Here is a 13,501-nt window from a genome sequence, read left to right on the forward strand (position 1 = left end):
GGTAAATGGCAGTTGAAGAGCTGCCTTCCATTGAGACCTAAATATACAGCACTGTATATACTACTCTGTCAGGCTTTGATACGTACCCTCTATGTGTGAAAAAAAACCCTCCATGTTCATATGAAAGGTTCAACACCTCTCCAAAAGACCCTAGAGAGGGAAGATCAGACAGGGAGAGAAACTGAGGGAAAACATGACAATCTCTTTATGAGGGAGGGAGTCGAGGGAAAGTGGGAGACGTGGTTGGGATCAAGGTCGTTGCCCAATATATAGAAAATACCTCTGGCTTACAGGTCCCAACTAAAAGGTCAAAGGAAAATGAAATGAAAGATTGCTTCTCAAATATCAAACAAGACAACACAGTAATGAAAGCGCTTCAATCTGACAACACTATATTGTTTGGTTGGTTTAGCAGAATGGTTTTCATCCCCGTTTCTGGCTGTATTTTACTTTGTTAGGGGAGGGGTTGATAAAATCTTTACTTCCATCTTGAAAAGCGATAGACTCATTCTTGTCCTTGGTTTCACCAATATCACTTATATTAACAGTGTTGTGGAACTGCTCCATATATTGTGAACTCGTCACCCCTCCTGGGATTAATATTCGGAGCGAAGCAGGCAGGGCTGAGCGTTTGTGTGTGTTGATTGTTTGTTGAGCGCTTCCTTGTTCCTTCCCAAATGACTGAGACTGAGACCGCGTTTAAACTGTCGCTATTTTACCACCCCCCAAATTACACCAAGGATGGCTGTGAGGCTTTCTTCTTATTCTTCCCAGTTAACAAGCACTCTGTTTATATTTGATTATGGTGCTCTGCTTGTTTATTCTGCCCAGCTCTAAATGAGTTCTCCTTCGCTGGTTTGGGTCAGGGGTACAAATGCACTTAAGGATTCAATTCAACGCATTATTTTTTTTCCTTCCTGTTGAGGAATACTTATGGTCATTTCATACTTGAAAGCCATCAAATGAGTTGGTGCTGACAAACCTATACAGCCTGCTACTCCTCTGTTCTCCATTTTGACTGTGATCCTGTGTTTGCTTTGCAGCGCTGCCTATTATGCAAGTGAAGATTGATATTACCAGACAGCAGGTGGAGAAGATCTTCGGTCTTGATGAGTACTGGTGCCAGTGTGTTGCCTGGAGCACTACCGGAACCCAGAAAAGCCAAAAAGCATACATCAGGATTGCCTGTAAGTGCACTTTAAAATTATTACTATGTCATTACTAAAGCAATCGCTGTATAACAAGGTGCTTATATATTGCATTTTCAGTATGTATTAAGAAGAGGATATTAGCCAGATGAATTGGCTTTTGGGGGGGAAGTCTAACTTTCATCTCTACAATTAGCCCAGAGGCCATTATGGTTTGATGCCATACAGTGTATTACTATGATTGCAATTTAGTTAAATAATGTTTCTGAGATACTACTTATAAGACAAAAATATCAGACGAAGACGAGGAGAAGGAGACAGAGTAATACATCCACTTGGAGACAGCGTAAAAAAAAAAAGTGGAGCACTAAATTTGAGTATTCATGAGCATATTTTTCACTAGATACAGTATATCAGCAATGATCCCTATGATGAAAATAACTGGAATAAAAACAGATTTGAAATTTATTGCTGTGCAGCAATCATAAATCTGTCTTGGGAACACGGAGAGTTCTAGCTGCAGCCTCAAAAGCTTTATTAGAAGAAGCCATTTTACGTCTGCGTATTTTAAAGCATTCTGCCTATTAATTCGCACATAAATATGCATTATTCCAGACTGAGCCGAACGCAGCGCTGTCTCCAAACCACCAGACGTTTTGAAAACACACATTCATTATCCAACCTTGTGTGAGAGCTCAACAAAGTCAGTAAGATGTAAGATAAGGACACACACATGCTTTAGTAAACACACGTGCGCACGCACACACTACACACACACACACCCACACACACAATACACATACATTTGTGCCTTCCAAGACTGTTAAATCTTAAGTCTCCTCCAGTCTCATTGTATCTGCTTTAATTAAATTGAATGTCGTGAAACGCTCTGCTCATCTTAATGTTTCTCTCAGTGTGATTGGCCGGGACAGGCCCAACATCTGTTTAAAGGAATTCACCGGAGGCTCACAGCCGCGCCCTCAGCCACTAGCAACACTAACACATTGCTTAGCTCTGAGTCAAAACCTGGGGTGAACACAACATCAAATTTGCTTTAACCCGCCAGCTATCTGCGGCCTGTCTAGCTCATCAGATACAAATAGCTCAGCGTTTATTTCTCCCCGTAAGAAATAAGCATTGCCAATTTTACCTGTGTAATTCACAGCCCGGGCGTACTGACAAATATATGGCGCAACAGTAAGAGAATTCAGTGAGACGTAATGTGAAGCCCCATGCAGTCAGCCAGGCTTGCAGGAGCTCTTGTCCAGGCGCCTCGGGGCTTTGTTTTCGTGTGGCTGCTCCAAGCCCTCATACAGATGGAGGCTGGAGGCTGGCGGATGCCGGGGAGAGGAGAGTGGGTGGGAGGCAGGAGTGAGGGGGTAATGCAATTGCTTTTGCTTGATGCTGGGCCCCTCTGGCAGCAGACAAGCATCTTCGAACCAGCCAGGCAGCCTGTAATAAGCAACATGGTTGGTGCCACCGATCCCCCTGTGACTTAGAGGCCAATTGGAGTGCGACATGCTCAGTGAGGGGATGGGTGGGCATTTCAGCAGTGAAAAATTGGAAACATTGTCGGGCCAAGTTTGTACATGTATTTCATGTAAGCCTCGCAAGATCTCCCAAGGATTCTAACGGGTTAAGTTTTCCCCATCTCTTCTCCGACAGACCTGAGAAAGAACTTTGAGGAGGAGCCGCTGGGTAAGGAGGTGGCATTGGACCAGGAGGTGTTATTGCGCTGCCATCCCCCCGAGGGAGTGCCACCAGCCGAGGTGAGAGACAGATACTGTAGATACTCAACCTAAGGCAGAAGTTATTTATAGGTTCACATCTAGCATCCGTTTACCCTTCCTTCACTAGTAGGACAGAGAGCAAAACCTGGCTCAGGATCAGCCCCCCGGCGTCACTCCCCGCTATACCAGGCAACACACACCCCTGGACGGATAAATTACACCTCTAATTATTCCCCCTTATTGATTTATTATCTCTTTTACATCTCTGGGAAGCCGTATATCACATCGTCTCGTCACATCACTCAGGACAGGCTTCGAGGCTTCACTCCCCGTTTGGCATCTCTAAAGGCCTATCCATAATTAATGGCTCTATTTGCCTCTTTTTCTCCCTCTCTCGTTCTTTCTCTCTATCTTTTCTCTTCCTATGTATCTCTCATACTGTCTATCTCTCATCATTCTGTCCAAGTCTCTCTCTCGCACTCTCCCTCTTTCTCACTTGCTTTCTGTCTCTCTCCCTCTCTGATTCTCTCTCTCTATTTTCTCTATTACTCTGTATCTGGTTTCTCTCTTGTTCTGTCCAAGTCTCCCCCCCCCCCCCCCCCCTCTCTCTCTCCCTGACTTTGGTGTGTGTGAGACCGGGCCAGCTGTTCCACCTCGTCTGCTGCATGCTCGCGGTCCCAGCTAGGCACTAACTGCTCCAATAACAACACAAGAGGAGGTTAGGCCAGCCACTCAGACAGCACAGAGACCTGTAGCAGCAGAATAGCCAATCTCAGTCCGACAGTGTAGGGACAGTTCGGAGGAACGGGGAGAGAAGGTGCCAGCCACAGTTCAACAGAAGACAACATCAGAGCAGAAGTCGCCACAGGAGAAAACAGAGATGGCACACAAGAGGAAGAAAGCCCAATTATAAGCTGCATCGCAACTGGCTGTTACAGCAGCAACAACGCTACTGTACGGAAGCTACTCCCGAGACGGTAAGGGGTCAAGTGAGAGCAAGAAAACAAGCAAGCCAATCTGAGAGTACACCGAAAAAGGAATAACATTGGTTTGGGATTCTCTGAGAGGGACTACATAATGTGTGATCAGTTCATTCACAGACCCCCAGCAGCTACAGAGATCTCCAACAGCTGTGAAACAAAAGCTACACTCCCCACACTGAAAGAGAATCAAAAAATAAATTAATTTCATGTCTAAATAATTTAATTCCCTCTCTTGCATCACTATCATACCAAGTTGCATTTTGTCCCCTTTTTGTGTGTTTGATTGCATTGAAAATGAAGTTGCTCACTGTTTTTTTGTCTTTCCCCAAGTGTAAAAAATATTCTCTCTCATCCACTGCATGTCTGCGGCCATTGAAGGGTTGCATGAGAGCGGAAGAGAATTCCTGTCCACTTGCAGTGGGTTTTGACCATCAAAACATATTTTCAGGTGGAGTGGCAGAGAAATGAGGATGTGATCGACCCGGTGAGCGACCCCAATTTCTTCATCACGGCGGACCATAATCTCATCATCAAACAAGCCCGGCTGGCAGACACAGGCAACTACACCTGTGTGGCCAAAAACATTGTCGCCCGCCGTAAAAGTACCTCCGCCACGGTCCTAGTCTACGGTAAGTGACGACTTCTTTCAACAGGGCAGACTGATGTCAAAGCTCTGCACACAGAGTGGAACGAGAGGAGCTTCAAAATGTGCAGGGATGAAATCACCTTAAATAAATCATGTTTTGCTTGCATGTGGCCTCCTACTGTTATCCCACATATCTAGTGGACCTCTGCATGTTTTCTTGCATGGTAGATACCTGGGTGCAATTCTGTGTCAAGTGGCCCTATTATTATGTACAGTTTCTACTCTATACTTGTGATAATAACAATATGCAATGTTACATATGTCACACACATATGTGACATATAGTGACAACTTGCATAAGTCAGTTTTATTGTTCAGCAAGCAATAACTTACAGTATCATGAATTACCCGATATGTAAATGCAGTGTATCTACACAATCATTAGCACAACTTAAAATGTAGCTGGCAACCATTCTGCCAAAGCTGGCATAGTCTCCAATCTTGAGGCTGCGATCTTACTCCGTTTCTGAAGTGGATCCAATATGAGAAGAGAAATTGAACAGCAAACTGTAAATAACGACTTGGCTTGATAAGCAGACTGACCTTTATTAAAATGCAGAGGAACAGCATATTTTCTACCACAGAGGGTTCCCTGGGTACCGGCACTACTAAAGTTTGCATACATTACAGGCCGGCTTAATTCTCGGCTACATGCAAACATGAGATGGTAATCACCCCGGGAATGCATCATGAAAGCAACATTGTGCATACAAGAAGGATGCACAATGTGGCGCAATGTCTGCAGCTGTGTCTGTGTTTGTTGAGGCTGCCAGAAAAGACAATAAAGTAAAGTCAGAAAAGACAAGTAGTTAGGAACGAGAGAACAAGAGTAGTTGTTTATTGTATTTGAAGTGTCAGTGGCTAAAACACCATGGGTCACGGCTGTATGGCTCTGAATGTAATTGAAAACTGAGGCACATGCACTTTCACAGTGAATGGTTTCAAACGGAATATATTAATTTGGAGCATGAAGTCAAAACGCACACTATCATACACTTGTCTAAGGCTCCAGCATATCAAGTAGAGAGCACAATTATTCCTACAGTAGATCATAATTGATTAGATTTGTTGTTGAAAGATGATTGAGCGGCTTGCTCTGTGGATTTTCAGATGTAGAAATCTGGAGTTGAAATGAATGTGGAGGCAAGAGCATTTGCACTGTATTGTTTGTCTTTCTTATATTGTCAATCAATGGTTTTCACTCATAGACCCAAGAAATTGTGAACAAATTACAGGGGTGCTTGCATGTGCAATTTTATTTCTTCCCAATCACACCATACTTGACAAGATGACAAATGTATTGCCATTGAAACATTAATTGAGGTGAAATCACAGTAGAAGAGGTTCTATTCAAAAGACCTGTTATTGCTGTTCACTTATATGTCTCTTATCTGTACCAGGAAAGAACAATTTAGTTGTCTGAGAGCATCAGAGTTCACTGTTCCAGCTGAACTCTAGCAAGTCATAATAACCTCTCCTTTTCAAAGGGGGGTTCAACAGGGGGCCAGAGATGCATTTTAACAAGGCCTGGCTGGTGTGACTGCACTCTGTGCTAAGAGGTAATCAGGGGCCGAGTTTGCCTGGCAATTTACCTCGCCGTGGTGGGCAATCAATCGCATAGAGAGGGCAAGGAAATGATTCAGCCACGACAAGCGCAGGGGAGAGTTAGGGGGAAATTAGGAAGGGAGTATGTACCGAGGAGGAATGAGACTGCTGTTCAAGTCAACAAATCAGGAATCTCGGTAGCTTGGAAGGCTAACACAGTGGATACAGGAAGGAGTTGATTAGAATTAAACCAGCTTGATTTGATGTAATCACCTGCCATGATCCAATTATATAGCACCAATTATGTGCCAATAGACAGCCGAGGTTCGAAACATGGGCATTATTTCAGCATGTGGCTGCAATAATAGGGATTCAGCCAGCAGAGTTTGAACTGCCTGGCCTTTCAGTCTCAAATATAAAAAGAGCATTAAATGATGCAGTGTTGTTCTCTACAATTCAAGGAATACTTCAGATTCGAGAATGACATGAAATAATGTGAAATCAATGGTGGATGTGTGAAGGACGCAATCAGAATTACTGGAACAGCCATGGCATACTTATCTTTCAGAAGTGGGGTTGGCATTTCCAAGAACTAGGTGATGTTGTTTTATGCATTTTTGACCATGAGCGTTTTGCTGTACGTGGCATTTCTTTACAGTTATTATATTATGATTATCTTATGACTCTTAGATAATGTCCTTACATTGCTTTGGTGAAACACAGAGGGATATTTCAAATGTCCATTAGTCACAGATTCTTTGCAGCAACTGTGTCTTACTCAAAGATAAGGTCAAAGATGGCAGGCTGTCATGTTATTTTCTGCTCCCTGTTGAAGCCATTTTGTTTTCACTGCAGTTGGCTGTAATTCCAACTCGAACACAGGAAGCAGCCCCTTTGCTCTTGCTCTTCCATTAAGTTCCCCTTGCAGTGCTGGACCAAAGAGTGTAATGGTAGTCACGATTACTCTAGCGCTACACACCTCTTTTTTCCTTGGTGCATGTCGGGTAATCCTGGCTGCTCTGTCCCTCCATCCATCCCTCCCTCCCTCCATCCCTCTCCCTCCCCCCATCCCTCCATCCCCCTGGCGCGGGTCGGACAGTCAACGGCGGCTGGTCCACGTGGACCACCTGGTCGTCCTGCAGCGCCGTGTGTGGGCGTGGCTGGCAGAAGAGGAGTCGGAGCTGCACCAACCCCACCCCACTGAACGGAGGCACGTCCTGCGAGGGGCAGAACGTCCAGAAAAGTGCCTGCGTGGCCACCTGTCCAGGTAACTCCCAGGCAACCTGCTTGTCCTGTGGCGCTTGGCTTCCTCTGGCTTCCTTTTTGCTTTTTTGCATCTAGAAGTCATCTGTTCCATCTTTAGTTTGGCTGCCGTTTTGTACCGCACCTTTGTTTGCGATGAGGTCTTTTCTTAGTTGGCAGTACATTTGTTGTTTCCTGCAATTAGACAGCTGACACAGCGATGTCAGAGCCTATTAGCGCTCAAAGTAAAGCTTCATACTGAAAATGATTTACTATCATCAAGCTTCGTTCACGTATCTCTTTTTCTTCTGCACTGTACGCGGACCCTGCTTTTATTTCATAGACCTGTCTCCTTAAAGAGACACGGTCCCAGCCACGGCACTGTGTCAAACCAGCTAGTACATTTGTTATTGTTTGCCGCTCAAGCCATGTAGTAAATATGGGCAATAAAAAAGTGAATTATGGCAGCCGGTGTGCCATGTTTACGTCTGAGGAGTTAAGGCGTGTTTGATTCGCCTCCCTGGTCTCCCTTGTGAGAGTGTCAGAGAGGCAGAGAGCGTCATGCCTGATGCTGAGCAGCGCATATCGATCTCTTGCAGCCTGAGATGCTGCTTCATTTGCAGGCCCACATTATCCCCCTGAGAGAGAGAGAGACGGAGAGAGAGAGATAGAGAGCGAGAGAGAGACACACACAGAGAGAGAGCACAATAGGAAAAAGGAGGCGTAAAGTGGAAGAAGGGATCGAGACAGATGGAATAAGATGCAGTGTAAGGGAGGCAGAAACAAAGCACAGAGAGAAAGAGAGAGAGCGAAGAAAACTGAGAAAGAAGTAGAGAAAGGCTGAGTGTGTACAAGAGGCGGCTGTTGTGCTGCCAGCAGATCAGTTTGTGGACATAGCTGGCGCTCTACAGCCATGCTGACCGCAGGAGAAATCTCCCACGCTCGGTAAATAGCAGAGAGGGAAATCCAACACCTCTGGCAGTGGCAGCTTCTCCCTGCCTAAAACAGAGGTTATCTACCTCAGTGAATCAGGGTGTTGTGTTACACATCTCCCATGTAAAGACATCACTAGACGTCAAGCGTGAGTGTAAGTAACATGGCCCGCTGGAATACAGCAGGAGGGAAAAGACAAAGGAAGCGTGGAGGCAGGACGCTATCTGGACGGATTTGGAATTATTAGCGCTGGGGCAATAAGTAATGGAATTAGAGGAGTGTCCAGGGATGCTTGACATTCCCATAGCAACGCATGATACTGACCTCCATGAGCTTAAAGAGATTAATGTCAGTCCAAGCTGCTATTGTTAGACCCTGCCCACCCACCCTCACCCTCACCCCCACCCCCACCCTCACCCCCACCACAAGGCGTAAGTGTGTAATTTCAAGCCTTAGGGTGCTGTGACAGAATTGTATTGTGCCGTGTGAGCACAGTCTGCGGAGACTTTGGACAGAGACAGAGCTCCTTTTTTTTTTTTTTTTTTTTGCTCTTTTGATGAGGGATGCAACAGCGGCGTGACCTCTCTCACACCTCCAGCAGTCTTTTTGTTCGGTAACAGAGGGTAGTCTCTGCCTCCTTTTTTTTTTTTTTCACCTGTCACCTGTCTCAGACAGAACATCAGTGGCAGAGACAGACCCAGCTGTCCGCACCAGGAGAGGGTTCCCGTCGAGGCCAAAGTCCACCACACCAGGGCCTGGGGATGATGGGGTGTTGTTTCCAATAACAAGCGGCACCGCGGCTCTGTTGTGTACTCACAGAGACGCGTCTGAAGCCCCCCGAGATTAACTGACTGCTCCCTTCATTTGTCACCAAGCACAGACACAGCCCAGCCAAGACGGCCCCGATTACATCTTCACCCACTTTGATTTATCAAACACATGATTAATACATGTATGAATCATTATTTTCAGGCTGAATGCAGGAATAGAGGCTGTCACATAGGAGTCATGTTCAGTGAGATGAGACCAGCCGAGCAGAGAGCATCCTTAGATACCGGGGTCACATGTAACAACTTTAATTAGCACTGTTCGCAGCCTTTTCAGGTCCAATCCGCTAGATGCACAGTAGTTGGTGATTTCATATCATTACTGAAGAGAGAGACTTCAGCAGAATGAATTACATGGGGAGCTGTAACGCTGCAGATAGACATCATGTTATTTATTTAGACACGGCTGACATTTGAATTCAGAAGTAGTGTTGTTTTTTTTTTGCAGTTAGGCATGTTGAGAGGCGTGTTTCTTCTAGTATGCCTTTGTTTTTGAGCTGCTTTTTAAAAATTGCATGATCTAATGCTGGTCTGGTTGCAGGAGTTCATTAATTATCCAGACTAAGAGTCTTTGTTGATCATTAGCTCTCTATTGCATTTCTTGTCTTATTTTAGACATTAGATTTTTGTAAAAGGGGTTACAGAAAAATATATTTTGTCTTGCAGCTGCTGATTCTGTTTAATTTGTGGTTGTTGACTGTTTCTGTTTTGTCTAAAGCGCATCGATGGCCTCTCAGATTTGCAGTACTCAGCCTGTGGGGATAAAGAGATGCTGTCAGCTGAAGGAATATACACTGGAAACAAATCAATTTAAATTTGGAACCAGCAACATGCAAAGGCTGTAATTAATCTTTGCATTGCCCAGCTAACTATATATATTTCCTGTCATAATGCCCTCGGCCATGTGTTGTTCCACATTACAAAAAGTAATATTTTGATTCTCTCGGAGCAGTGCTCATGCAGCCACAGAGGCATTTTTCCTCTCCGCCCATTTTATCAAATAGCTTCCACCGACTGACACCATCCACAACAGTCTGCTCAATGACGGAGCTCTTCACATGTCTATTCACGATGACTCTCATGTCCAAATGTGAGCTCCCGCCTCTCATCAGAAAAGTGTGAAGTTTGAGAGGCTCATCTGTATTTTTGTCTAAGTCTCCAAAGTGTTTAATGAGAGTTGGCGGAGGCCTGTGTGGCAGATCAGATGGGCTCCATGCTGGGAGAGACACAGGGAGCTGTGGAGGTGGAGGAGGAGGAGAGCGAGGCTAAAGCCTTAGGCTCCAAGCGGAGCAGATCTACACTGGAGACAGCAAGTAGCCGAACTACACAAGAGCTTATCTCCATTTCTCTCTCTCTGTCTGTGTCTCTCTCTCTCTCTCTCTCTCTCTCTCTCTCCCTCTCTCTCTCTCTTTTTGTATCAATCTTTCTTTCTCTTTTTGGCTCTCTTTCATCCCACCCCCCTGAAACATCCCACATAATCCTGCACTCCCTCCCTTACCCTTTCATTGACTTCGCCACTGCATTGACTTGTGGTCACAGCCAACAGACATGGCAAAATGTCAGACAGGGCCAAGTCTTGTTCACGCCAACATTTCCTACAAAGAGAGACGATCTGAGCCAACAGGAAATAGTTAGTCCCTAGTTTTGGAAACGACGTGGTGACACCTGCCTCTGCCAAATGAATTAAACTGTACCCTGATGTGAGAGGGAACAGCAAACAACCTGAAGAGATTTCTAACTTGTGTGAATTATTTAAATATTGTACCCATCCCTCAGGCTTGCTAGAGGAGTCGTGAGATTTATACTAGATAGAAAATAAACAGACTCGGGGGCTGATGTGTGTTTGTGCACACACTTTTGTAGTGGTTTGTGTGTGTGTGTGTGTGTGTGTGTGCGCATTTGTGTGTTGTACGCATGCATGTTAGCACCCGTGTGTCTGCTGTGTAAAAAGGCACTGCAGGCAAATGTCTAATACTACCTTGGAAGCAAGCATTCATGTGTCTCTGAATATTATCTCGGAGGTTGTTCTGTATTCTCCACATTTTCCCCAAAGAATAAATAAAGGGCAGGGCTAAATAAATATGAAAGAGAAATACATTAGTTTGCTGAGAAAAGACGGTGGCCATCTGGTGAGAGCCTTGCATCGGGGTTGTTTTTAATCATTCTGTGCCATTTCTTTTGGCTCACCCTATCCACATCTCATTCTGTCTCCCACTTAGGTATTTTTCTGCTGGGTTAGTTATCATAAGGGAGTGGAGTGATCAGCCTACCTATGACGCAGAAAGAATAGAGATATTGTTTTGTGCCTGTCAGTCTCCAGTTTTCAGTTATTGATCACTCTATCACATGTATCAACCAGCGAGCAAAATCATATTTTCCATTGTATTCGGCGTGCCAGAAATACAGAATAAGGTTTGGTGGTGAATCTCTGTTGCATCACCTGTTTCTGTGGCAATTTTGGCAAAGACATCAAACCCCTCGCCAGGTCTGTGGTTTTCTGCGGCTTCTTTCATCTGCCTTTGAACACTGGGATTAGGGGTGGTTACTGTGCACACATGTGTGTTGACAGGACAGTGGGAGTGGAGAGGCAGCCCGCTGATCTCAGTGGTGCTTGTCTACCTCCTTGTGTTCTCCTCAAGGACACAGCAGCCATAGGTGTCCGATGATCTCGGACTGTGTCCGTCAGCGGCCATTGTGATTTTGAACAGCGAAGCCTCAAACGGGCCCTCCTACCGGTCTGTAAAGAACGGTCGGGTGCCTTTTGCTTCTCCTCTTGACAACATGTCCAAATGGGGGCCTGCCACTGGGCTATTGTATTATTGTCCCTCCTCCCAGACCTGCCTGACCCAAAACCTGTTGTGCTGCATGATTGAAAATCAGCTGTGGTGCCTTTGCAGTGGCACTAACAATCTCTCTCTGGGGTTTTGTTAAGGAAAACTGTGGCTATGGACAGCAATTTTCTTTATTTTGATAGACTGTCTAATGCGGGCTTTGGAGAAGTAAGGGCATGAATGGGTTTTGGTTTTGATTTTAGCCTTGAATTTCAAAAACATTTCAAGAAAAGGTCTATTTTCCTGTCTCACTGCATTTATTGTAACTACTGACTATCTTTGATTTGCTAATTTTTTTTATGGTCTTGTCAAAGCTTCCTCTGTTCTTGAAATATTTGCAATGCAATCTGTTCAGAGTGACCATCAAACACTGTTTATGCATCTTTATCTTCTTTTGATTTTCTTCTGCCTGGGGTCACAGTGTTTGTACTGTATCTCATCCAAATGCGCATCAGCAGCACCCTGTTTCCTCTCCAATCTCCTTGTTTGAAAATGTCATTTGCATGGTCATTAGTCTTGCTTTGTGGTGGAAAAGAGAAGTTGAATTTCATCACCTCATCAGGGCAGATGTTGATCTCGTCTCTTTATTTCACAGTGGTGTGGATAAACTGAGGGGCGACATAATATATTCATTAGGATGTAATTCTCTATTCAATCATTCTCATTCCCAGCCTGGATAATCAGCCCACTGGCCCACGGATGGGTCCACTCAATGCCAAACAAGGACAATTATCTGATTGGTTCTGCTCTCTCTGCCAAATGGATCTGACTGCAAAGAGACCCGAGCTGTGTCAGCATCCCGCCACACACACACACACTCAAATTCTCTAGCAATCAGTTGAGGGCACACATGGACAAATATGCAGACTTGTGTGGGAGCCGGGTCTGATTCACGAGCGCGCACATTCCCCACCTGTACCTCAGGCCTAATAGGCTCACAGCGCCCATTAGGACAGCTCTTTGTCCAGGGGACTTACTCTGAAACCAAATAACATCATTATACCATTATACAATAATAGGTATTCCGCCCTGAATAACATCTCACCGTCTCACTTATGTTTTATTAACCAAAGCCTCTGACCCGCTCTGGGTCAGACTTGCACTTTGGGGGTCACGCCCCCTGCACTCTATATTGCGAGGATTAATGAGCACTAAAGCTTCCTTGCGTATAGGTCAATCAGGAGGGGAGCCGCTGCTGTCATAGAGGTGTGTGTGTGTGTGTGTGTGTGTGTGTGTGTGAGTGGGTGTGTGTGTGTGCGTGCGTGCGCATAGGGCAGCTCTGTGGTGATCCTTGTCTGGTCCCCTTCACCCTTCCATTTGGGAGGGAGGGAGAGAGAGAGAGAGAGAAAGAGAGGGAGAGAGTGGCGTTTTTTTTCCCCCATGAGAGCTCATTACTGCTCTTTTTCCCATTAGCCCTATGGTAACCTTCCCCAGGCCTGGCACTGTGTCACTCTCAATATCACTCCCAGCCACCAGCCCCCCGGCCGCAATGCCAAATTACCCGCACCTTTGCAAAATGGCCTCTCTCTCTGCGTGGGGTAAAGCAGCTGATATTTCTTATAGCAGGGTAACCTCACCACTATTACCAACCTATTTCCATTTGTTTTATTTTGTTT

General features: G+C 45.2%; 1 protein-coding gene across 1 annotated transcript in view; it reads left to right on the plus strand.

The window, feature by feature from the left end:
- unc5a (unc-5 netrin receptor A) overlaps positions 1 to 13,501 on the plus strand; it is a 115,482-nt gene that overhangs the window by 75,826 nt on the left and 26,155 nt on the right. The window contains exons 3-6 of the mRNA XM_078289067.1: positions 1,044 to 1,187; positions 2,814 to 2,917; positions 4,310 to 4,490; positions 7,152 to 7,319. Coding sequence (XP_078145193.1) covers positions 1,044 to 1,187; positions 2,814 to 2,917; positions 4,310 to 4,490; positions 7,152 to 7,319 — 597 coding nt within the window. The remainder of the gene's footprint in view (positions 1 to 1,043; positions 1,188 to 2,813; positions 2,918 to 4,309; positions 4,491 to 7,151; positions 7,320 to 13,501) is intronic.

This window comes from Centroberyx gerrardi, chromosome 16 (genome assembly GCF_048128805.1).
Source record: "Centroberyx gerrardi isolate f3 chromosome 16, fCenGer3.hap1.cur.20231027, whole genome shotgun sequence".
NCBI lineage: Eukaryota > Metazoa > Chordata > Actinopteri > Beryciformes > Berycidae > Centroberyx > Centroberyx gerrardi.